The following is a 26,607-nucleotide window of genomic DNA, read 5'->3' as shown; positions in this document are numbered from 1 at the left end:
AATAGTAGCCCAGAAACCCTTGTATAATTTCAAACATTAAATCCAATTAACAAAAACTATACAAAATTTAGGATAATGCCATTAATTTAATATTAATTTAGATATGATATTAATTTAGCGGTACCCTCCCCTGAGCGATTGTATAGCGATATTGTATAGCGATTGAAACGCAGCGATTCCATGACTATTATTGGCCTCGTGGTCCTCTGTCGATGGGGCATGATGATCAGTCTATTTTATTTTAATTTATTTCGATTTTGTTATCGTTTGGTAGTTCCTTTAACCCTCTTTTGGTGATATTTCACGTCTTTCGGAACTGGTACCTCTCGGGGTGGGGGGAGTACCGCTGAATTAATAAGTAATTGGCATTATCCTAAATTTTGTATAGTTTTTGTTAATTGGATTATCAAGGGTTTCTGGGCTACTATTTATATCTATTCTTTCTTTTCATTCGTTTGTCTATTTGGGTTATTTTTTTGTTAATTTTCGCTCTACAGTTTTTGCCATACTACTGGCTTATGTTGTTTTATTTTATTTAATTTAAAATATTGGATGTATTTCAGCTTCATATGGAGGAATTGCATGTCGCTGCCTCTAATGAATGCTTAATTATTTATTTATTTATACAATTTATTATAATTTAACTTATGTTAATATAATTCAATGACAGTGTATATATATATATATATATATATATATATATATATATATATATATGTGTTTGTGTGTGTATATATATATTTTTTTATTATTATTTTTTTTATTATAGCTTAAGTAAAATAGGTACGTGCTATATCTAACATAATATACTATTAAATGGCATGTACCTATTTTACTTAAGCTATAATAAAAAATATATTACGACGGATGTAATGTTCTATCTAAAATAGATGGCATTAATCCGATCTGGATTATATTGCATAAGATATTTATAAATTGTTCCTATTATTATTATTATTATATATATATTTGAATAGTGTTTAAAATAGTTGGAAACAGAATCTTTCATAATAAAATAAAATAGTACAGCATACATCAGAGGCAGCAAAAAAGCATATTCCTCTACATGATGTTTGAAATATAACCATATAAATAAGAATAAGAGTTAAAATAAAATAATGCCAGCAGTATGGTAAGACAAGAGCGAAAATAATCAAAATTAAACCTAAATCAAATGGGGGGGGATAGAAGGGCAACAAGAGTAAAAATATTGCAGTAGAAACTCTCTAAAGTAATTTAGAAAATCTAAATGAAAGAATAATAATTCATTGAATTTTGGAAGCCCATTAAATAGAAATTTAGCGGTAGCCCCTCTGATGGGTACCAGGTCCAAATTTATGTGAAATATCACCAACAGAGGTGTTAACCACTACAATAAAATAAAACAAAAATTTGCTCTTGTCTTACCATACTGCTGTCATTATTTTATTTTAACTCTTATTCTGATTTATATGGTTATATTTCAAGCATCATGTAGAGGAATGCTTTTTGCTGCCTCTGATGTATGCTGCGCTATTTTATTTTTTTTTATTATGAAAGGTTCCGTTTCCAACTATTTTAAACGCTATTCAAATATATGTAAAGGTGACCCCCGCTTAACGCTGATCATTCGTTCCGGAAAAACGGAGCGCTAAGTGAATCCGCGCTAAGCGAGCGCCGCTTTCCCATAAGGTAACATATGTATTTATGAGCTGCGGTCAGTGCCATAGGATATTTCCTAATGAATAATAAACAGTAATGAAAAGATGCACAAATGTTGGTCAAAATATTTAATATTCAAATATTTGCACATATAAAATATTCTGCATTGCATATGTATAATTATGTGGTAACTACTTGCGTATCAAAAGTAAATTTAAAATTCCAATTAAAATAATGAATTTAATTTAATTGATGAATTTAATCATGAAAAATGTGTGGATTTTGAGTTGAACTTTGGCCCTCTTCCAAATAAACTAAAAGGGGTATTAATTTTAATCCCCCGCAGCGTTAAAACCAACAATAAATTCAACCGATCCTTCACCGCTTTGAAACCTGGCATATTTTTTCTTCTTTCAATATGAAACTTCTTTTAGGCATTCGTTTCCACAAAAGTCCTGCTTCATCTATGTTAAAAACTTATTGAGAATTATAACACATAATACCCCTCTTCAATAATTTTAACAAAAGTTCATTTTTGAAAGTTTCGGCTCCTTGATCTGCACTTGCGGCTTCTCCCTGGATTTTAAATCTATTTAACCAGCCCTTACCAGTTTTAAATGGTTCCACATATTTTTTTTTTTTTTTTTTTTTAGGCAAGTTTTCTTCAGATCATCATATTGGCTAATCTCTTTCTCTCTCTTTTTAATATTTAACTTTATTCTGCATTGGAATATTATCTTCAATAAAATTAAAGTCTTTCCGTTTCAATCCTAATAGCCGGCCTAGTCCTAGTTGCTTGCAGTGGAACAGCTATCTTTCCCGCTGCAAAAATTAATTCTTTATTTTTTTATAATTGTTCTTACAGTTAAAGTTGCAAGTCCTAAATTATGGCACACATCCGTTTGTCGTTGACCAGAATCGATTCGCTTCAAAACGTCTAATTTACTTTTCAAATTCAGTCTTTTTCTTACATTTATAGTCTTCGTACTGCGCCCAGATGTTGTTGCTTTTTCATTCCTGTCGGTCATTATTAGCTCTTCGAAAATGTAACCGCGTTGGTTGAATTCATTATGATACAATGTTCAAGTAAACTTTCTGTTACGCACGATGTCTAATACTCTACTGAGTGATGACTAGACCGGATAAATGCATATAACGCAAATATTACAAGCAATATACTTGATCATTTTTTAAAATGTTGATCGCGGAACTATGTTACAAGTCACTGTACTGAAACTAAATTAGCGTGTGAGAAAATTTTACTGAGCGTGGGAAAATTTCTCAAGTCGGCGTGGGAAACGTTTTAATGCTGTTTTGCTATTCATTTTCAAGCTATCGACTCCATCAAATGAAACGATTTCGTTAATATGTCAAAAATGAAATCTGTAAAAGAGCGTTATAGTGATCTGTGACAGCGTTATAATCAGATACGGGTTATAATATAAGAACAGCGTTATAGCGAATCAGCGTAAAGCGAACCGCGTTATAACGGGGGCCTGCTGTATAATTATATCACATGACAGTAGTAGGCGAATTGCTAACGCTGCACCTGTGCTGCCATCCATAGCTCATTATTCGTCTATATAATCTGGTTGAGATTACTTTGTCAGTAGTGTGGCTTTGCACTGGAGTGCTCGTAGCTGTTCTATTTTTTTTAATTTTCGCTGCATCAAGACCACCGCTGTTGAAATCTTCTGCATTGGTGGTTTGATCTGAGGCGGGCTGATCTTTCGATCGATCTGAGGCGGGGTGGCGGGCTGATCTTTCGATCGATTCTCCTTTGCGGCGATTTGTCCAGCGATTGAAATGCAGCGATTCCCTGACCATTATTGGCTTTGTGGTCCTCTGTCGGGATGGGGCATAATGGTCAGTCTATTTTTGGTTTATTTTTGTTTTATTTTATTGTAGTGGTTAACACCTCTGTTGGTGATATTTCACATAAATTTGGACCTGGTACCCATCAGAGGGGCTACCGCTAAATTTTTATTTAATTGGCTTCCAAAATTCAATGAATTATTATTCTTTCATTTAGATTTTCTAAATTATTTAGAGAGTTAGCATTAGCATTAGTAGAGGCATTTGATGCAAGAAAGCAAGCTTATGCAGCATCAGCCGAAAAAAACCACTTCCACTTCACCCCTCCGTTCGTTCAAAATACCTGTCCAGCTGAGCCTTAAACTTATTTAGGCTATCAACCTCCACCACAAGGGATGGAAGTCTGTTCCACCAACCAACCACCCGCTGGCTAAAGGCAAATTTCCGCACGTCTATCCTACATCTGTCTTTCCTCAATTTGAATTTATGCCCTCTCAGGTGATTATTCTGAGCTAGAGGAAGAATCCCATCAGCATTGAGCATGCTTAAACCATTCAAGGCTTTATACACCTCTATCAGATCACCTCGCTGGTGCCTAGTCTCCAGACACTGTAATTTGCAAAACTTAAGCCGTTCTTCGTAAGAGCACCCCTTTGTTCCATTCACTAATCTTGTTGCCCTTCTCTGTACTCGTTCCAGCAGCTCTACATCCTTCTTGAAATGAGGCCTCCAGACCTGTATACAGTACTCTAGGTGTGGCCTGACCATCGCCTTATACAATGGAATAATCACTTCCTTATCCCTGCTGGAAAAATTCCTGTATATCATTGACAATACTCCATGAGCTACTCTTGCAGCCCGTCTGCACTGCTCAGAGAACTTCATATCTGCCTGCACAACCACCCCCAAGTCCCTTTCATTCTCTACCACTGTCAGTGTTGTACCACAGAGTTGATACGTTGCTCTGGGGTTGCTGTTTCCCATGTGTAGTACTTTACATTTGTCAATGTTAAACTTCATTTGCCACCTCTCAGCCCATCTGCTCAACCTTTCCAGATCCTGTTGCAGCAGCATAGTGTCAGTAGTGTCCTTGACAACCCTGCCAACCTTTGTATCGTCTGCAAACTTGGACATTAATCCCGATATACCATCATCAATATCATTTATAAATACAGAAAACAATAATGGACCCAACACTGAGCCCTGAGGGACTCCACTAATAACATCAGTCCACGATGAGCAGTGTCCATTGATGAGTTTTACTGCAATATTTTTACTCTTGTTGCCCTTCTATTCCCCCCCCCATTAGGTTTAATTTTGATTATTTTCGCTCTTCTCTTACCATACTGCTGGCATTATTTTATTTTAACTCTTATTCTTATTTATATATATATATATATATATATATATATAGCAGTAGTGTAGCTACCCTTTTTCGGACCTGGAGGCAAAGAACATGTTCCGGCCCCTACTTAATTAATGAAAATTGCAAAAAGAGGAGACAACCAAAGACGCCGGGCCCAGAGGCAATTGCCTTGCCTGCCTATATGGTATCTATGCCACTGATATATAGTGAATAGCTGTTGAGGTGTTGGTTGACGTTATGACGTCAATCAATACCTCACGAGTGTTTTTAAAAATAAAAGTACAGTAATAAAAAAAAATAACATTTTGTTAAAACACAATTTATGCACTAGTCCACATGATTCTAAAGAAAAAAGGTTAGGTTACCCCCCTCCATTTTGGGAGCGGTTCAAACTCCCACTGAAATATTTATGATGTAGCATATAAAAAGCATAATGCTAACAACCAGCAATAATCAGTAATAAGATTATTTCAATTATCACTAATAAATGGTAATTCAAATGAATTACCATTTATCAGTTCCCTTTGGCCAGCTCCAAATTCAAAAATAATTCTTCAAGGTTTCATTTGTTGCCCCCTTCAAACCTGCAGTTATCATTCTTGATTTGAAATACAAGCAACCCCCATATAACACGGTACTTCTACAGCACAGTTTCGCTCTAACATGATTGATAAATTGCAGCAATTCTCACACAACATGGTACTTATACAACACTGTTTCACTCTAACATGGCTAGAGAATTTCGGCAAACCTTGCATAACAGGGTATTTTTGAGCTTCTTGTGCAGGGAAAATCCTGCTATTATGTTGGATGTAATTTTTCAACATTCCCACTCTTTTTGAATCCTCGCTGTTGACTGACTAGTCAAAAAAATTATTGAGAAATCCCTGTATTTTATTTTGTTGGGAAATCCCTGTGTTATGTTCTGTGCTATTGAACTTGTGGAAAAATCTAGATTTCAAAGTTTTATTACTATTGGATGCCAGGCCATCCAAAAGATTTAAGTCATCCGAACGTTGAAGTTACGTATCTACCAACACAGTTGTACTGGGTTAATACAACTTCTTTCATTCAGCCAATCAATCGTTACAATGGATTTTGGTAAAAATTGATTCCAAATTTACTGAAGTAATGGAGGCATGGAAACATTTCTCAATTGTGTACCGTATCAGAATCATAGCTTTATCGCTCAAAGAAGTAAAACCATCAACGTTAAATGCTTATGGAAAACTGTATGGCTGAAGTCGGTTCATTCAGGAAATATGGTCGAACCGGCAGAAAATGGAATCAGTGCAATAGTAGAACTTGCTATGTCGGTAGGAGGGGAAGGTTTTGATGATACGACTAATGAAGCCCTTGCATGTAGCACAGTTGACAGAACTTCCCTCCTCCTCCTCCCCACAGCAGGTGGAAAAGACCTAAGTTCGAATCCTGTTGATAACAGGAGGAATTTTTATGAGTCTTTTTCACAACATGGCTGAGTTAGTTTGGCTCAGGCTACAGTAGCATGTTTTTTTCTGACTGATAACCCTCTTTTTGTATTTTTTCTTAGTCTCATATAACACACTTTCACACAACACAATATTTACTAGGAACCTAACTACCAGGTTATACGAGGCTTACCTATAAACAAAAGGCATTAACAATAGACAAATACAAAAAAAAATTTTATATAATAATAATAATCCTCTTTTCATTTAGAGAATACAGACTAGACCCAACACAGTGGGAGGGATACAGCTGAAATAAATAATTTATTTAGTTTAAGAGAGACTGTACATTAATCATTACTCATTCTAATTCTGGCTCTGGCATATTACAATCATTGTTGTAAAAAATACAAGAGTTGGCCATGCTTGAATTCAGGTAGCCTTTTGACTTTTACTTTTTTACACAACTAAGGTTAAATCAATTACATCATGCTTAAAGCTGCACTGTACAACTAATGTTTGCAACTAAATTACTGTGAGAAAATGCTTTATTTATTTATTATTTTTTTTATTATTATTATTTTTTTTTTTTTGTTGATTGTTATAACAGGTTTAGATTTTAAAAAATAATGTTCACATACCTTACATTTCCAGCCACTTTTAGGAATAGTTACTATCATTGGTTTAAGACAAAATGTATGGTAACCTTTATCACATGTGTCACACACAAGCATCTTGTTATCATCTCCGGGTTGCCTACTTGCAGACAAAAAAATAAATAAAAATAAACAAGAGGATCATCAAAACCTCTTACACTCACAAAACAGATGAAGTTCAAGATGAAAAATAACTAATTTATATGTTATACAAAATTATTATTTTAAAATTATAAAATTTAAGACATTACTACATACCTCTGAATAACTTTTAGGTTCAAATAAACATGAGATCTAGTTGAGCTAGTTACAATCTCCACAGACATTTTTTCATGCCTATTTCAAAACTTTTTTGTGAAATTTCAGTTAATCTATTATTATAATTAAAAAATGCGTATTTATATGACATTGCAAAAACTGCTTTCTCAATTAAACAGAAAACAATCTTACAGTATAATTATAATAAAATCTGTTTCCACTGAAAAAACAAAGTGAAGTGAAGAAACAAAGCTCTTCTTACAGAGCTCATCTTGATTTGAAATACTAGAGAATCAAAATAACTACCTTATATGGGAACTGAATTAAAAATAAAGAAATATACATATTAGTGGGACTGAACTTAAGGTCAGCAGTACCAATAATAGTAAATGCTATTCATCATATCATATACAGTTGAACTTCCCAAATCTAGCAATCCATCATCAGCTACAAGTATAAAAGCAAGAGAATCCTCCAATGAAACCACCTGAGAACCAGCAAATTTAGTTCACAGACTGGTTATTCTCCAAAGCAGCACATTATAACAAATATGCAGGACTGGAGATTTTACCTTTAAAGCTCTGAGTTTTTATTATGCTACAATGACAAAATCTGTTAGTTCGTGGAATTATCTAATTGATATTTGTGAACAAGCAAATGGTTACCATCTGCTTGACCACACTTTTTGATCAAATTTCTCTGCTGTATATTTGAATTTTTACATTTTTTAACTACATTAATTTAATTACTTTTTACCCCTTCCGCAAGGTACAAACATTTGTATTATATTTCACATTACACTTTTGTAAATTTGTATTATATTTCACATTACACTTTTGTAAATTTGTATTAAATTTCAAAATGACATTATTAACTTAATTTTTACTGTGTAGAGACTACCTTGTCTGTTAGTATTACGATAAACGCCGCATATTTGCTCCCATCCTTTTTCTAATACTATAGACAAGTTTGGAAACGCAGTGCCTGATACATGGTCAGGAGTAGTCCCCTGATGAAATTCCTGGCTACATATCATCTTTTCATTTACTATATTCAGATTTTGCATATTTGCCATCCTTTGATTTGACCTCTTGCTAAAATTACCCTCCCATATCTGAATACAGTGTTATTTATTTATTTTTTTTTATTTTATTATTATTTTTTTTATTTATTTGTATAAAATTATTTTTGTATATTGTTTGCTTCCTCAGTCCCAGTTCATTTTTGTACTAGGTTTTTTAAATTCTTTCACTTTTTCACCACTACTTCAGTTCCAGTTTATACTAACCCTTAAAATTAATTCTCTTAGTTCAGGCACTGTGTATTTTTCATTTCTATTTTCAAGACACTTTATTTATGTTACAAACCACACATTACTTATATCCTTTTGCTTCCTTTACTGCTGTTTCTTATTTGGTTTTTAGGAGCATTAGCAACTAAGGACATATTGCTCCAGGAATATGTGGTGGTCATTCCCTGACATTTCCGCATCCTCCGTATTTGGTGGTGACGGGCTCGAACCCCGGTCTAATCAAGAAGCGTGTGCTATGCACTGCTGCTCCTTCCTGCCTGGCTACGGAAGCGCCCCCTTTACTGCTGCGCTGCATGTTTTGGAGAATTAGACTTAGAACTTTTGTTATTTTCCTTTTTCTGCTTATTTTGCTTCTTAACAGTTTAATATTATTATATATATATATATACTATCATTGAATTATATTAAATATTAACATAAATTAAATTATAATAAAGTGAATAAATAAATAAATAATTAGAAAATAGATACCAGAAAAATTTAAGTAATCTAAGCAATCAAAATAAAAAAAAAACAATATATATATATATATATATATATATATACACACACACACATACAGGGTGTCTCAAAAATATTGGTACAAATGTTTAGGGGAGGTAAAAGTAAAGTGCAGCCATTATCAACCCACTGCAGGGTGGAAGCCTCCTCAACAATTCATGCTGAGGGAAATGGACCATAATCTGCCACGCTGGTCCAGTGCGGGTTGGCAGATCGACCGTATTCAGCAGGCAGGGGCTTGAACCCCGGTCTACTCAAAGAGCGTGTGCTACTGCACTCCCGCTCCTGCCCACTAGGGGAGGTAGGTAACATCTAAAAGAATTTGAATTGCATAGGAACCCATAACCGGAAATGTCACCGTAAGTCAGTAGACGGCACTGTTCATCAGTTCGCGAGAGGTAAAATTTCTGGTTTACTCATTCAAGCAGTAGTCGCCACACGAAGAGCGTTCATCGATATACGAACTGTGAGCTGGCAGACATGCACCTAGTGTATGAATTAGCAGAGGGCAATGGACGAGCTGCTCAACGAATTTATGGAGAATACTTCCCAGACAGACATGTACCGGACCGATTGTTTGCGCATGTGCATCAAACTTTTGTGCAATTATGGGTCATTTAGAGGTAACAGGAGTAGTGCGGGCAGACCATGTTCGATGCGAACTCCCGCCATGGAAGAAAGTGTGTTGAATGCCGGCCAGAATAATCCTACTATGAGGTGTAAGGAATTGTCTGACACGACAATTCCTTACACCCCTTTCATTTCCAAAGGGTTCAGTTACTGCACCCCCAAGATTATTCTGCACGTGTGGCTTTTGCGCAGTGGTTTCTCCAAGAAAGTGTTCAAGACTTGAGTTTTCCAGCCTATGTTTTGGTCACGGATGAGGCTTATTTCACTCAGGGAGACTTATTCAATCAGCACAATGCTCATGTGTGCGCTCATGACAACCCACACGGTGTGCGCCCCCATCCGGCACAGCATCGCTTCGCAATAAATGTGTGGGCAGGTATGGTCGGTGACTGCTTAGTCGGCCCATACCTGTTACCATCCCGCATGAACTCCGCTAAATATCGGATCTTTCTTGAACAAGTTCTAGCACTGTTACTTGATGATGTTCCAGCAAATGTGAGACGCAACATTTGGTTTCAACATGACGGGGTGCCTACCCATTATGGAAGGTGTGTTCGTGACCATTTGGATAGGTGTTTTGGGCGTCGATGGATTGGCCGTGGTGGACCCGTTGCCTGGCCCCCCACACTCACCTGATTTATCGAGCCTTGATTACTTTCTGTGGGGAGGGGGTCCTCAAATCTATCGTGTATGAATCGCCTGTGGAGACGGAAATGGATCTTGGGGCGAGACTCGTTTGTGCTGCTGCTAGGCGCCTCCATAGCCAGGTGGGAAGGAGCAGCAGTGCGTAGCACACGCTTCTTGATTAGACCAGGGTTCGAGCCCATCACCACCAAATACGGAGGATGCAGAAAGGTCAGGGAATGACCACCGCATATCCCGGAGCAATATGGCCTTAGTTGCTAATGCTCCAAATAACAAACAAACAACAGATGCTGCTACTACTGTCAAAGAAACTCCAGGTGTGTTCGACTGTGTCCACCAATCCACGCTGCATCAGTGTCACGCATGCATTGCGTCTCATGGTAGAACCTTCGAGCATCTGTTGTAACATCATGAAATGCATCCATCTCGTCCTCCATTGTTAATATTATGTCAAATGTTTGCCAATAATTACTGTCTTGTGTCATTTCTGCTTCTTGTGCCTCTGCTACTATTTCCTGTGACGTTTTCGGTTATGGGTTCCTATGCGATTCATATTCCTTTAGCTGTTACCTACCTCCCCTAAACGTTTGTACCAATATTTTTGAGACACCCTGTATATACGGACTACCTTGTCCGTACTGTATTAGAAAGTGCTAATTTATTTATCATGACTTGTTTTGGCCATTCACTTTTCTTCTACTACTATGGACAAGTATAGAAATGCGGTTCTTGATGCATGGTCAGGTGTAGTCCCCCTGATGAAATACCTAATCGTGTATCAATAATTATTTCTGCTGACATCAGATCACGCATATTTGCATTGCCTATATTCGACTATTTTCTAAATGTATTCCCCTCATATTTGATGACAGCTATAACATTTTAATTTTTATTTTTATTTCCAATTTATTTGCATCATGTTATTATTTTGACGTACTAATTTTCCTTTACAGTTCCCCCACTTTATATTGGCTCGGTAATTCAGCCCATAATTTTCTTAATTGATCATAACCTCTAGGATTTTAATATTCTTTCACCTTTCATAAATCTACTACATTTCTTTTTATACTTTCCTCACCCTGCTAGTTGCTGCCACTTTGTATAACTGTCACATCCATTTATGCATATTTAATTCAATGTATTAATACAGTATATATATATATATATATATATATATAATAATATAATATATAAAATATTGTATTAAAGAGTAAAAACAGAAAACATCAGAGAGTTAAATAAACTGGATATGGCAAATGCACCGAAGCGCGCAAAGCAGCAGCAACGGATGCAAATGTAAATATATGTATATTATAATTAATATGATAAATAAAAGTAAAGATGGCAGTTCGAAACTCCGGAAAGCTTAAAAAATTACATCAAAACGTCAAAAGAAAGTTACGATAGCCTACATCAGATAAAGGCGGGAAAAATTTGCTAAATACAGTACTCCGAAACGGGGAAGAAAATATGAAATTAATAAATAATGAAATCTGATTTTTTTTTTTTTTTTTTACATTTATTTATTTATTTTTATTTTTTTTTTTTACATTTATTTATTTATTTACATTTATAAATTTTCTCTTGCATAACTATGGGCAAGTATGGAAACGCAGTCCGTTGATGCTATGTCAGGGTGTAGTCCCCCGATGAAATACCTGATTTAGCATCAATATTTACTTTTGCTGACATCAGATTTCATTATTTATTAATTTCATATTTTCTTCCCCGTTTCGGAGTACTGTATTTAGCAAATTTTTCCCGCCTTTATCTGATGTAGGCTATCGTAACTTTCTTTTGACGTTTTGATGTAATTTTTTAAGCTTTCCGGAGTTTCAAACTGCCATCTTTACTTTTATTTATCATATTAATTATAATATACACATATATATATATATACATATATATATATATAAGTATTAGGCGAAATATTGTTTATGAATTTTGTTGTTATAGATCATTAATTTACCGCATTGCTTTATAAGTTGCCTCTGTATTGTTATACAATTTTGCCTCACTAGCTTATATATTTTGCTCTATCTTATAGTTTGCTCTATCATATATTACTTCCATTACTGCTTTCACCTTTTTGCTCTATGCTTTATCTTTTGTTTTACGCTCACCTTTTAATTATATATTGTATCATATATTATATATTATATCTCTAGGTTGTGCCATGGTGCCGACGTTGGCATATGTACGTTACCTGGGTGTCTGACGCACATGGCGTCCACATATTGCATCGTATCTCACCAAAACTGCTACTGCTTTACCTAACTGACATCTTTTCTATCATATCCAGTACTTATATATATATATATATATATATATATATATAAAATAGCTTAAAAGTTTAACATAAAATAAGAAAATAAATAAATAAATATAAATATTAAGCTATCATTAGAGGCAGCAAAATGCACATCCTCCACATGAAGCCCAGATATATCCGATAATTCAAAATAAAGAAAATAAAATAAAACATAAGGCAGTAGTATGGCAAAAACTGTAGAGCGTAAATTAACATAAAAATAACGTAAAATAAAATATCCAACAGGGAGGGGGAAGTAAGGTAATAAGACATAAACAGTAGCTGATAGTCCCCTATATAATTTAGCACTTTAAACCCAATTAATAAAACCGATATAAAATTTAAAATAATGCCAATTATAATATAATTTTGCGGTGCCCCCCTCGAAGGTACCAGTTCCGAAAAACGTGAAATACAGTGAAACTTCCCTTTAACGGACAGCCATGGGGAACGAGAATGTGTCCGTTAGAGAGAAGTGTCTGCTAACAAGAAGTCTGAGGGAGAAAAAAAAAAAGAAAGAAAGAAAGAAAAATCGTTAAATGTTTAATGTAAAATTAAAATATATACAGATTTTGAACAATATTTTTGTAAATAATATACAATTACATACACAAGAGATAAAGAAAAATCGTTAAACGTTTAATGTAAAATTAAATTAAATTAAATTATATAGAGATTTTGCACAATATTTTTGTAAATAATATACATACAATTGTGCTATGCATATTATGACTTTATCTTAAGAAAAATACATATAGGAATCACTTATTTTCTTCTGCACCTTCTTCCGGCTGATAATTTTGTTTTCAACATTTGTTTGGAGTGAAGAAACCATCGAAAATCCTTTAATATCTTCTTCAGGGGCGAAAAACATTTTTAAACGATTGATTTGTATGGGCGCTTCTTCTATTTTCATCGGTGGTTCATCGTTAATATGTTCTTCGACAGAATGACCTCCTTCCATTTCTTCATCCTTATGAGGAACTTCTTGAAAAATATCGATGATAATGTCGTTGATATCTAGAGCACCATCTTCTGTAGTGAGGTTAGAGTCTATATCTTTGTAGCCAGGTCACTTGTACCAGAAGTATTGTACATTATCAACAGATGTTGAAGTTCTTGTTCTCCTTGGTGCTACACATTGCTGTTCACAACTTCAATTTTTGCGTTTGAGAAACCAGACTTTACAAAACAGTTCACGACAGTTTGTTTTCTAACTGCGTTTACTGAAAAGGAAATCCACTGAATCTAGGATGCTTTGTTTCTTTGCAAGGTCACTCGCACATGTTACATCGTTCATGTTCGCAATGAGATGTCTTAAAACACGTTTTCTGTAGTGAAGTTTAAAATTTTTTATTATCCCTTGATCCAAGGGCTGAGACTCTCCAGATGTGTTCGGTGGCAGAAAAACGATTTGAATGCTACAATTCAATGTGTGGGTGAGATGCAGCATTGTCCATGAAAAGAATAATTTTTCTATTTTGACGAATCATGTTTCGGTTAAAGTGACTTATCCATTCGCTCATGATATCTCGTGTCATCCACGCTTTTTTATTAGACTTCCAGTCAACATTCAAAAAATTCAACTTTATGCCCTTGAAACAACGAGGATTTTGTGGTTTTCCTATAACAAGAGTCTCCCAGCATATTTGTACACAATAGTACAGTCAAGCGTTCCTTAGAAATTTTTCCGCCCTGGCACTTTTCGTTTTTTAGACTCACTGTTTTTTCAGGAAGAGCTTTAAAAAAACAACCCTGTTTCAAAAATATCCTTAGCTTCAAAATCACGACATAAATCTTCCAATTTGATGGTCCACTCTGTTACAACCCCAGTATCAGCAGATCCACCTTCACCACTTACGGTTTCCAAGAAATTTTATGCCAAGTTTTGAACTTGTCTAGCCATCCCACAGAAGCTTTGAACTCATTTATTCCCATAGATTTCACAACCTCCAAAGCCTTTTCCCTAATAATAGGCCCATTAATGGGAATTTTTTTAGCACGTGCGTGACAAAACCACTCATACGTAACATTGTCAATTTGAAGTCCAACAGTTTTCGGGAATGATTTTTGAACCTGATCATTTACGTGTTGCCAAAATCGTTTGAGCTGTTCATTTTTTTTCTTTTGTATGTCGCTTACGTGCGTCTTCCCGATTTTGAATTTTGCAGCGAGATTGCGTACACTATTTTATGCCGATCATACGCATTAATGAGTTCGACTTTTTCTTTTAAAGTTAAGCATTAGCATTAGTAGAGGCATATGATGCAAGAAAGCAAGCTTATTCAGCATCAGCCAAAAAAAAAAAAAAAAAAACACACCACTCCCATTTCACCCCTCCATTCGCTCGAAATACCTGTCCAGTTGAGGCTTAAATTTGTTTAGGCTATCAACTTCAACAACAAGTGATGGAAGTCGGTTTCACCAACCAACCACCCGCTGGCCAAAGGCAAATTTCCGCACATCTATCCGATATCCGTCCTTCCTCAATTTGAATTTATGCCCTCTGAGGTAATTATTCTGAGCAAGATGAAGAATCCCATTGGCATTGAGCATGCTCAAACCATTCAAAGCCTTATACACATCTATCAGATCACCTCGCCGGTGCCTAGTCTCCAGACTCTGTAATTTGCAAAACTTAAGCCTTTCTTCGTAAGAGCAACCCTTTGTTCCATTCACTAATCTTGTTGCCCTTCTCTGTACCCGTTCCAGCAGCTCTACATCCTTCTTGAAATGAGGCCTCCAGACCTGTATACAGTACTCTACGTGTGGCCTAACCATTGCCTTATACAAGGGAATAATCACCTCCTTATCCCTGCTAGAAGAATTCCTGTATATCATTGACAAGACACCATGAGCTACTCTTGCAGCTCGTCTGCACTGCTCAGAGAACTTCATATCTGCCTGCACAATTACCCCCAGGTCCTTTTCATTCTCCACCACTGTCAGTGTAGTACCGCAGAGTTGATACGTTGCTCTGGGGTTACTGTTTCCCATATGGAGTACTTTACATTTGTCAATGTTAAACTTCATTTGCCACCTCTCAGCCCATCTGTTCAACCTTTCCAGATCCTGTTGCAGCAGCATAGCGTCAGTGGTGTCCTTAACAACCCTGCCAACCTTTGTATCATCTGCAAACTTGGACATTAAACTTGATATCCCATCATCAATATCATTCATAAACACCGAAAACAACAACGGACCCAACACTGATCCCTGAGGAACTCCACTAATAACATTAGTCCACGTTGAGCAGTGTCCATTGATTACCACTCTCTGTCTTCTGCCAGTCAACCATCCCCTTATCCATAGCAGCAATTTGCCTCCAATACCACACTGCTCCAATTTGTCCAGCAGTCTTCCATGTGCAACAGTATCAAAAGCCTTTCTAAGATCCAAATATATAATATCAAAGTTATTCCCTGCATCCAGTTCTTTTGTGACTACATCATAGCATCAAATCAAATCGGTCAGGCAAGAATTCCCCTTAACAAAACCATGCTGCATCTGAGCTATAACTGAATTCTTGTCTAGATGATCCTGCAGTGCTTCTTTAACCAGTGCCTCCATTAATTTACCTGGAACAGAAGTTAAACTAACAGGTCTGTAATTACTTGTGTCAGCCTTTGATCCTCATTTGTGAATTGGGATCACATTTGCACATTTCCAGTCTATGGGTACCTCCCCTGAGTCCAAGGAAGCTCTCATAATTATGGCTAAGGGTTTGCTTACTTCCTTTGCTGCCTCCTTTAATATAACTGGACAGATCCCATCCACCCCAGGTGCCTTTTTTATGTTTATCCTCAACAATCACTCCTCCACTTTCCTCTCAGTTATTACAAAATCATCCAGCTCACTGCCAATGTTTACTTTACCTACATCATTCTCCTTCCTGAATAACTCCTCATGTGTGAATGTAGATGCAAAATACTCGTTTAGATTGTTAGCCACCTGAGCAGGATCCTCAACTGTTGAACCATCGATATCCAGTGGACCAATCTGATTCATCCCTTTCCTTCTTGAGTTTAAATAGGTAAAGAACTCTTTCCTGTTTTTCTTTGCATCCTTTGCCAAGGATTTTTCGTAGTCTGCCTTTGCCTGCCTAATCTCCTTTGTGACTTGGTTACAGACAAACTGATATCTATCATAGGCTTCCATGTCACCCATTAATTTGTATGTATCCCATGCATTTTTCTTCTCTGCCACATGTCTCATTAGCTCATCTGACAGCCATTTAGGCCTAAACCTTGAACAATATTTCTTAGTTGGTATGTAAAGCCTGGTAGCCTCCAAGATTAGTTCCTTGAATGCTTCCCATTTTGAGTTTGCTGTTGGTAACATCATCAGTTGGTCCCACTGTATAGAATTTAAATACTCTCTCAGACCATCATAGTCGCCTTTACGAAAACAAAAACCCTTCCCTTTACCTCTGCTGGTAGTTACCTCCTTGAGTAAATCCCACTTCAACACACTGTGATCACTGCCACCTAGTGGTTCATTTATCTGCAGATTCTTAATGCATGAAGAATCGCTACTGATAATCAGATCAAGAGTATTGCTCCCTCTTGTTGCCTCACGAACATGCTGATGTAGAAAACAATCATCCAATAAATCCACAAAAGCCTTGCTAGTGTGCGAGTGACCAACTCACAAATTCCAGTCAATATCTGGGAAATTAAAATCCCCCATTATAAGACTCTCTGATTTACTGGCCCACTCTATTTCCCTGTACAATATCTTATTATACTCATCAGAGTCAATAGGCCTATAGTACACTCCTACTCTCAATTTTGATTTCCCTATGCTTATGTCACACCAAACTGACTCGACACTGCCCTGTCCATCGATGTCGACTGGCTTCACTTCCTTGGACTTTGTGTTTCTTAACTAATAGCATAACCCCTCCTCCCCTCCTGTCCTGTCTATCCTTTCTATACACATTGTATTCCAGTTCCGCATTCCTTATATCTGTGTGACACCACGTCTCTGATATTCCAACAATATCTGCCTTTGATGTTTTGAGCAATACCTCAAATTCATCAAATTTATTTACCAAACTCCTAGCATTGGTGTACACGCAGGTATACATGCACCTGTTTCTATTCTTGGCTACCCTAACACAACCCCTGTGTTTACTTGTACCGCAATGACTCCCAGCAGTCTCTGAAATATCCTGCATCTTGTTTTTCAGGCTTCTGCTCATTTCAATAGAAGCAGTGCAAGAATCACTTCCACCTCTGCCAGTGGCTACTGTTAATCTATTAGTCCTTGTATCCCCCCCAACTAGTAGTTTTCCGACCCACCTAACACTGCCTCGACAGCATCAGCAAAAATTCTTGCACCCTTTCTATTTAAGTGTATCCCATCCCTGTAGAAGCAATCTCTCCTGTTAACAAGTACAGTCCAGGCTGAAAAAAATTCTACCCCTTGAGCCTTGCACAATCCCTCCAGGGCCGAATTGATCAACAAGGCTCTCATCATATACTCCCTCCTATCGTGTCTGGGCAGAATTGCAGACACTTTCAAATTCAACCCTAGTTAAATGTTTACTAGAAGACATTGTGCACTTCACACGACACTGAACAAAACTGAAAACTCAAACTCAAAAGACAAAATGCCGACAAAATCCCCCTCCCCATGTACACACCGAATTCATCAGAAGTTTTACACATGCCTTAAAATTCTTGAAAAAGGGTTTAGAACAGCGACATAAACCTTGATAAAATTCAGAGAATCGGAAATAGAAAATAAACACACAATTGAGGCAATATGTGGATGAAACATTCCTAGAAAAAGGGCCGTGAGCTCACCCGCTGTCTGTTATGGGGAGATCAAATTAAGTGCTAATCTAAACGAAACAGTGCAGATTGCCTGTCTCCGTCCATTACAGAGAATGTCCACTAAACAGAAGCTGAAAACACGTTAAAACCAATAGAGGAGAGTTGGGGAATTTGAAAATGTCCATTGTAGAGAGATGTCTGTTAAAGAGAGGTGTCCGTTACGAGAAGTTTCACTGTCATCATCAGCCATTTTCAATCCACTGCAGGATGAAGGCATCCAGCAACTTTCCAGTTCCATCTGTTTTGAGCACTGGCCATCCATTTACTACCCAAAAACTCATGAATTTCATCTATCCATCTCCGCCTTTGTCTTCCAGGTTTTCTTCTAGCTCCTCTTGGGTACCATTCTGTTATTTTCTTAGTCCATCTGTCATCGTGTCTTCGAGCTATGCATCCTGCCCAAGACCATTTTAGTTCTTTAGTTTTGATAAGAATGTCCTTTACTTGAGTTTGCTGCCTAATTTATGTGTTTCTCTTCTTATCTAACAGTCTGATTCCCAATATAATTCGTTCCATTCTTCGCTGTGTAGTTCTCAGCTTCTCTTCCATTCTTTTGGTGAGTGTCCAAGTTTCACTTCCATAAGTCATGGTGGGGAGTATACATTGATTCATTATTTTACGTTTCAGACAAACTGGGATATTGCTCTTCAGTATGTGACTATATTTCCTGAATGCTATCCATCCAAAATTTATTCTTCTCTTGACTTCCAGCCATTTATCATTATTACAGCTAATAAATTGTCCCAGATAAGTATATGACTCACCTTTTCAATTATTATTTCCCTTTCCGTGGCATACTTGTTCATCATTACTTTTCTTTTAGCCATATTCATCTTTATTCCAAAATCCTTACTAACTGTGCATAACTGATTAAGATTTTCCTCTAATTCTTTGGGATCGTGGCTTATGACCACAATGTCAACTGCAAATTGTAAATGGTTTAGGTACTCTCCGTTCACATTGACTCCTTTCTGTGACCAGTGTAATCTTCTGAAAGCTTCCTCAAGGGCAGCAGTAAACAGCTTCGGAGATATTGTGTCTCCTTGTTGAACTCCTTTCTCGATTTTAAATTTGCTACTGCCTTCGTCTAGTCTGATAAAGGAGGTAGCACTCTCATATATTTTCTTCAAAATCATAATATACGGGGTATCTATGCCTTGTCTTTGCAGTGCCCGAAACATTGCCTTATGCTGTATGGAGTCAAATGCCTTTTCATAATCCACAAATGCCAGGCATAATGGTGTTTTATATTCATTTGCTTTCTCCATTAGCTGTGATATTACGTGAAGGTGATCCATAGTTGAGAATCCTGTCCTAAAGCCAGCTTGTTCTTTCGGTTGATTCTCGTCAAGTATTCTTTCTAATCTGTTAGTAATGACCCTTGTGAACAACTTGTAGATGTGGGATAACAAGCTAATTGGTCTATAATTTCCAATTTCTGATTTATCTCCTTTCTTATACAGCAAAACTATGGTTGCATTATTCCACTGCTTAGGCGTCACACCTTTTCTAATGCACTTTGTGAAGAGCCTTGCCAGTTTTTGTGTTATGTCTCTTCCTCCCAATTTTATCAACTCTACAGTAACTTTATCTTCCCCCAGGGCTTTCCGATTCTTCATTTTCTTCAATGCATGTTCTACCTCATCAGGAAGAATATCGGGTATGTAGTATGTGTTGCTACTTTGCAATGCATCTTCCCCACTGCTGGTATCATTCCTTTGCTCCTTGTATAATTCTCCGTAGTAGTCTTCTGCTATTTGAATTATGCCTTCTTCGATGTTTATAAGTACACCATCGCTATTCTTCAGTTTCAGTATCATTTGTCTTTCTGTATTACTGCTCATGGCTGCTGATTTAAATCCTTTGTTTTCCCTTAATTCTTGTTCTACTTTTCTTGTGTTAAATCTTCTTATGTCCTCTCTGAGTCTCTTTCTAATGGCTTTGCATAACTCAGTATACTCAATTTTCTCCCTGCCAGTGTTTTTCTTGCTCTTCATTTGTCGTCTTCGGTTCATCATGACAAGTGTTTCTTGACTAATTTTTTCTTCTTTGTATTTCTATTTTCCTATAGGTTTCTTTGGCTTTATCACTTTCAGAAAGTTGTAATATTCCTCGTCGATATCTTGGTCCTGAGCAGTCTGCAGAAGCTCAAACTTGTTCTTAAGTACATACTGCTTTTTCTCCTCTTCTGTTATCTCAAAGACCTTTGTATTATTTACTGGAGTCAGTTTTTTCCTTTCCTTTCCTTTCCTACATCTATATCAAGTGTACATCTTACCATTCTGTGATCACTTCCAACTTACATTTGTCCAAATGTTAATCCATTTGGACTCTTCCATGTCCACTTTCTGTTCACCCTTTTCTTGAAAAAAGTGTTCATTACTGACAGTCCTTGAGATTCGCAAATTCCACAAGTCTTCCTCTTTTATGTCTTTCACCAATTCCAAAATTTCCTATAGTTCCTCTTTGTGCGCTGTTTTGCCTTTTTCCAACCTTAGCATTGAAGTCCCCCATAATAATAGTGTAGTGGGTTTTCTGCTCATCTAGAAGACTCTCAATTTTGGTGTACATTTCTTCAACCTCTTCATCATCAAGGCTCAATGTTGGTGCATAAATCATTATAATCTTTAGTTTGTACCTCTTAGAAATCTTGAGTATTAGTCTTGACACCCTTGGTGATGTACTTTTGAATTCCAAAATGTTGTTTTTAAAATCTTTATGGACCAGAAACCCAACTCCACCTTCACTCCTTTCACTGTTTCCATTGGTGTACAGCAGATTTACACTTGATAAACTTATAAGTGATTCATTTCTTTTTCTTGTTTCAGCCAAACCGATGGAATATCATCGGTTTGGCTGAAACAAGAAGAAGAAATGAATCACTGTATCGCAGTATACAGTTTCACTGTATCACCAAAAAAGGGGTTAAAAGAACTACTAAGAGAAAAACAAAATATTAAAATAATAGACTGACCATTATGCCCCATATCAACAGAGGACCACGAGGCCAATAATGGTCATGAAATTGCTGCATTTCAATCGCTATACAAATCATCGCAAAGGCGAAAAGATCGAAGAACCAAACAATCCATTCCTCCTCTGATTGATCCACAAATTCAGAGGATTTGCACTGCTCCTTATGCAGTGAAAAATAATTTATAGAACAGACCGCACTGTAGAGCAGAGCCACACCACTGACATAATGTAAGCTTAGCCAACTTATATAAAAGAAAAGAATAGATAGTGGCACAGGCACTGCTTATTTAGCATATCAACCCACTACTACCACTGATTTATAATGGCTTAAAAGTTAATATATTACTATATATATTACTTATTATATATATATCCAATATTTTAAATTGAATAAAATAAAATATAAGCCAGTAGTATGGCAAAAACTGTAGAGCAAAAATTAACATAAAACTAACCCAAATAAACAAACGAACGAAGAAAAGGAGAGACATAATAGTAGTCCGATAACCCTTGTATAATTTAGAGTTGTAAATCCGATTAATAAAAACTATACAAATTTTAGGATAATGCCAATTATATGATAATTTAGCGGTACCACCCCGAGAGGTATCAGTTCCGAAAGACGTGAAATATCACCAAAAGAGGGTTAAAGGAACTACCAAACGATAACAAAATCAAAATAAAATAAAATATAGACTGACCATTGTGCCCCATATAGACTGACCATTGTGCCCTATATCGACAGAGGACCACGAGGCCAATAATGGTCATGGAATCGCTGCATTTCAATCGCTATACAAATCGTCGCCATGGTGAAAAGATCGAAGTACCAGTTCACTCTCCCTCCTCCGATCTATCCACCAGTGCAGAGGATTTGCACGGCGATGGTCCTTATGCAGCGAAAAATAGCAATACCAACTCATGTAAATAACAAACCAACTCTTGTAAATAACAAAAAACAACGCTTGTAAATAACAAACAACCAAAACATGTAAGAATTTAATTTTCATCACGGAGTCAATTAAAAACCGGAAACCCCCCCACCCCGGGCATCTGTGATTAATGTTTTAAAAGCGTACCACAGTTCAAATGTATTCATTTTCTGCACAATATCTACCCAATTAATAGAGACCATGTAGTATCTTAAGGCATCGTAATTTCCTTTTCTGAAATTAAAACCCATTCCTTTGCCTTTTACTTCTGCTACCTCTCTCGTCATCATCCACCGTATAACTCCGTGATCACTTCCTGCTACTGGTTCCTCTACTGTCAACCCTGTTATGTCATCTGATTCATGGGTGATGATGAGGTCTAGGATATTCTTTTCTCTAGTACTTTCCCTGACATGTTGATACAAATAACAGTCATCTAGTTGATTTAAAAATTTTGTTCCCCATGTCGAGTTTCCTTCCCAAGTTGGATGAATAGTGAAGTTGCCACATTCCTTGAGCAGAAAAAGGTGACATGGAAAGGTTACAGAGCAATAAAAATTACTGAAGCCTATAACAGCTACAAGATGATCTGTAATAGAGCCACATAAAAGGTTCGACAAGCAAAGGCAGTTTATGAGAAATCACTAGCACACAGAGCAAAGAGGGAGTAAGAAATTCTTCACATATATAAATACCAAGAAGAGCAGGACAAACCAGATCGGACCTTTACGTAAGAGAAAGAGGATAGTATTAAATACACCAGCTGCTGTTGCAGATGAACTCGACAGTTATTTTGCATCGATATTTACAAATGAAAAACCTTTTCTGGCAATGGGAAATTGTGGGAGCGAAGTTGAAAAATATGTAATTAATGATAATGAAATTTCGCAAGATTATTTAATGAAAAAATTTTCAAGCCTACAGGCCAGTAAGGCTCCGGGAGTTGTGGAATATACCCTATAATCTTAAGGGAGATGGCAAGTGAGTGCATTGAACCATTGAGGCTAATTATGCAAGCATCACTAGACTCTAGGGAGATTCCCTTGGATTGGAAAAGTGCCAGTGTATCTCCCATACATAAGGGTGTCTCTAAGTGGGAATTTATCGACCTGTCAGTCTGACTTCAGTGGTAGGGAAAATCATGGAGGCAATGATCAAGGGTGGAATTCAGGATCATTTGGATCGAATTGAAATTCTCAAGGATACTCAGCATGGTTTTATAAAGGGAAAATCATGTTTAACAAATCTGGTTCGCTATTTTGAAAGGGTCACTCACGAGCTGGATTTAGGGAATAATTTCGACATTGTTTATTTAGATTTCAACAAAGCTTTTGACTCAGTCCCACATGAGCTTTATAAGGTTGCTTTATAAGCTGGAACAGGTTGGAATCACTGGGAAAATCATTAGATGGATAGCAGGATGGCTTCAGGGCAGGAGGCAGAGGGTTGTGATAAATGGCTATGCCTCAGATTGGGTTGATGTAAGAAGTGGGGTTCTCCAAAGATCAGTATTAGGACCACTGTTATTTTTAATTTTCATAAAAGACATCAATGAAGGGATAGAGGGCGTGATGTCTAAATTTGCTTTGTTTGTTGTTTGTTATTTGGTTTTTAGGAGCATTAGCAACTAAGGCCATATTGCTCCGGGATATGCGGTGGTCATTCGCTGACCTTTCCGCATCCTCCGTATTTGGTGGTGACGGGCTCGAACCCCAGTCTAATCAAGAAGCGTGCTATGCACTGCTGCTCCTTCCCACCTGGCTACGGAGGCGCCTTCTAAATTTGCAGATGATGTTAAAATTGGTACAGTAGGTAATGATCACTGTCAAGCTGAGCTTCTTCAGAGAGACCTAGACAGACTTCAGGAATGGTCAGAAAAATGGCAGCTATGGTGTAATCCAAAAAAAGTGTAAAGTATTACACCTGGGAAACAGTAATCCCAAAATAACTTATTCACTTGGTGGAGTTCAACTAAACCCAGTACTGGAGGAAAGGGACTTGGGCGTTACGATACGGTCAGACATGAAATTCTCTGAGCATTGTAAACAGGTTGCAAGGAAGGCCCATGGTGTCCTATCGATGATCTATCGAACTTTTGCAAGTAGAGATAGGGACGTGATAATCCCATTATATAAGGCTTATGTTAGACCACACTTGGAATACTGTGTTCAAGTATGGAGACCGCACCTAAAGAAAGACATCGAGCTTCTTGAAAGGGTGCAAAGATGGATAACTCGCCTGGTGAGATCTGCAAAAGGGCGTCCTTATGAAGAAAGACTTCGAATATGTGGGTTGCAGAGTTTGGAAACTAGACACCTTAGAGATTTGATTGAGGTGTTTAAGGGTCTGAGAGGCATCAGTAAGATGAATGAGGACGAAATTTTCAAGATTATAAATGATGCCACAACTAGGGGACATAAATTCAAGTTATAGGGGGGGGGGGGGAATGTTTAGATTGGACTGCAGCAAGTTTTATTTTAGCCAGCGAGTTATAAATTACTGGAATAAGTTGCCTACATGAGTGGTAGAGGCCGACAGTTTGGGGAAATTCAAAGATCATCTGGATAGTACCTTCGGGTGAGGGAAGCACATAGGTTTAATTTCCTTTTCTTTTATTAATTATTATTTTTTTTATATATATATATTTTTTTATATCATTGTTTTATTCAGGTTTCGGGTTTTTTTGGCTGGTGCAGCATAAGCCATAGGCTTTCTTGCACCATGCAGCCATTACTAATACATCAATCCTGGATAGGACATCAACCCAAGAACTACTATCCTAAAATCCTAGATGGGACACCATCCCAAGAATGATTACACTTAAATAAATCCTGGATGGGACACCTTCGCAAGAGTGATTACACTTAAATGAATCCTGGATGGGACACCTTCGCAAGAATGCTTTCCCTTAAATAAATCCTGGATGGGACACCATCCCACGAATGATTACACAAATCCTGGACGAGACACCATCCCAAGAAGAATTATACATAAATCCTGGACGGGAGATCATCCCACGAAAAACTATCCATGATTCTGGACAGGACATCATTCCGTGATGACTTCCGCAACACAGCCGCTATATGCCTCTTGGCAATCTGAGCCGGGTGCTCTTGCCCGGCTCACTTTCACTCCTTTTCCCTGGTGGTGGGGGGGGGAGGACACGAACTCCCCGTCTCCTCTCCTTGCCGCTGCCCCTCTTTCTCCTCCCTGTGGGGCATGGGCTGCCCCACAGACCACTTCCGGAGATGCCATCTCTATTGTCCTCATAATTCTGACTTCCTCCCCCCCAGGCTTCAATCTCTCTCCCCAACTCTACCTTCACACAAGCATACGTCCCACACAGTGAAAATTAGAAATATCGAAATTCAAATCGCTCATGACCCTTTCTTCGGCCTAGCAAAATTCTAACATAATTCACACTTGTTTTTCTTTTATCACATAGGCCCTAGCCACTGAAATCTCAGGAAATTAGGTGGCAGGGCCTGCCAAAGTACCGTTTAAAATACTGGTGTACCTGGTATGCCTTCACATGGTGAAGTGTGGGCAACAGTGGCCCCCAATAGGGGACCAACGGCTAAATGGCCAGATGAACAATGGTACACAACATTACACTTAACAATATCCATACACTTTTAAATCTCTGGCATTTACAGTGTACTGTAACACACGACAACGTATACTACGTGGAGACGGAGGAAACCCCTGGTGCATTAGACCCTAAACACACTTTACACTTTATACACTATATCCAAGAGGTTTTTGGCACACTCGTGTTCTTCTTCTTCAAGATAAGAGTACAGTTTTTGTCATAATTCGAACATACAGAACAGTACATTGCCATGGGAGAGGCACTGGAAGCTACAGTAGTATTACAACAAAGATGCATGCCCGGATCCCATATCCTCAAAGAGTTTTTTTAAAAAACCTTGCCTTCTGTGGCTGAGTTTTTATAAAGTTCACCACTCTCAACACACTTTCCATAACTAGGTTCAGTGGAGGACTCAGTTGCTTTAACACAAGGGATTCCCTGTGGATTATGCGGTGGGTCCACAGTGAATCAACAGCTTTTCTTCGTATGAGTGCCTGCTGTCCTCCATAACGACCAGACAGAGTGACCACCAACGGTACAAACACACTTAGTCCAGTCTAAGTTGTTTTCACACATAAAAGTGTCAACGACCTCAAACAAGTCTTGTGCCTTTATATCTGCAGTGATACTATTACAAAAGAGAGGTCTTCCACGATTTTGTCACTATCTACGAACTGAGCATCCTTTTTACTGTCCGTCGCC

At 37.3% G+C, this 26,607-nt stretch overlaps 1 protein-coding gene across 5 annotated transcripts in view; it reads right to left on the bottom strand.

Annotated features, from left to right (window-relative positions):
* LOC150080216 (histone-lysine N-methyltransferase 2C-like) overlaps positions 1-26,607 on the bottom strand; it is a 1,301,638-nt gene that overhangs the window by 1,080,388 nt on the left and 194,643 nt on the right. For 4 of the 5 annotated variants that reach the window (XM_090381514.1, XM_090381519.1, XM_090381517.1 and 1 more), the window contains exon 12: positions 6,894-7,011. In XM_090381514.1, the coding sequence (XP_090237640.1) occupies positions 6,894-7,011 (118 nt within the window). The remainder of the gene's footprint in view (positions 1-6,893; positions 7,012-26,607) is intronic. The other variant, XM_090381515.1, reaches the window with a different exon arrangement.

Source organism: Mastigoproctus giganteus, chromosome 9 (assembly GCF_048544385.1).
Source record: "Mastigoproctus giganteus isolate SK-2022 chromosome 9, ASM4854438v1, whole genome shotgun sequence".
Taxonomy (NCBI): domain Eukaryota; kingdom Metazoa; phylum Arthropoda; class Arachnida; order Uropygi; family Thelyphonidae; genus Mastigoproctus; species Mastigoproctus giganteus.
This window is presented reverse-complemented; position numbering and strand designations above follow the sequence as displayed.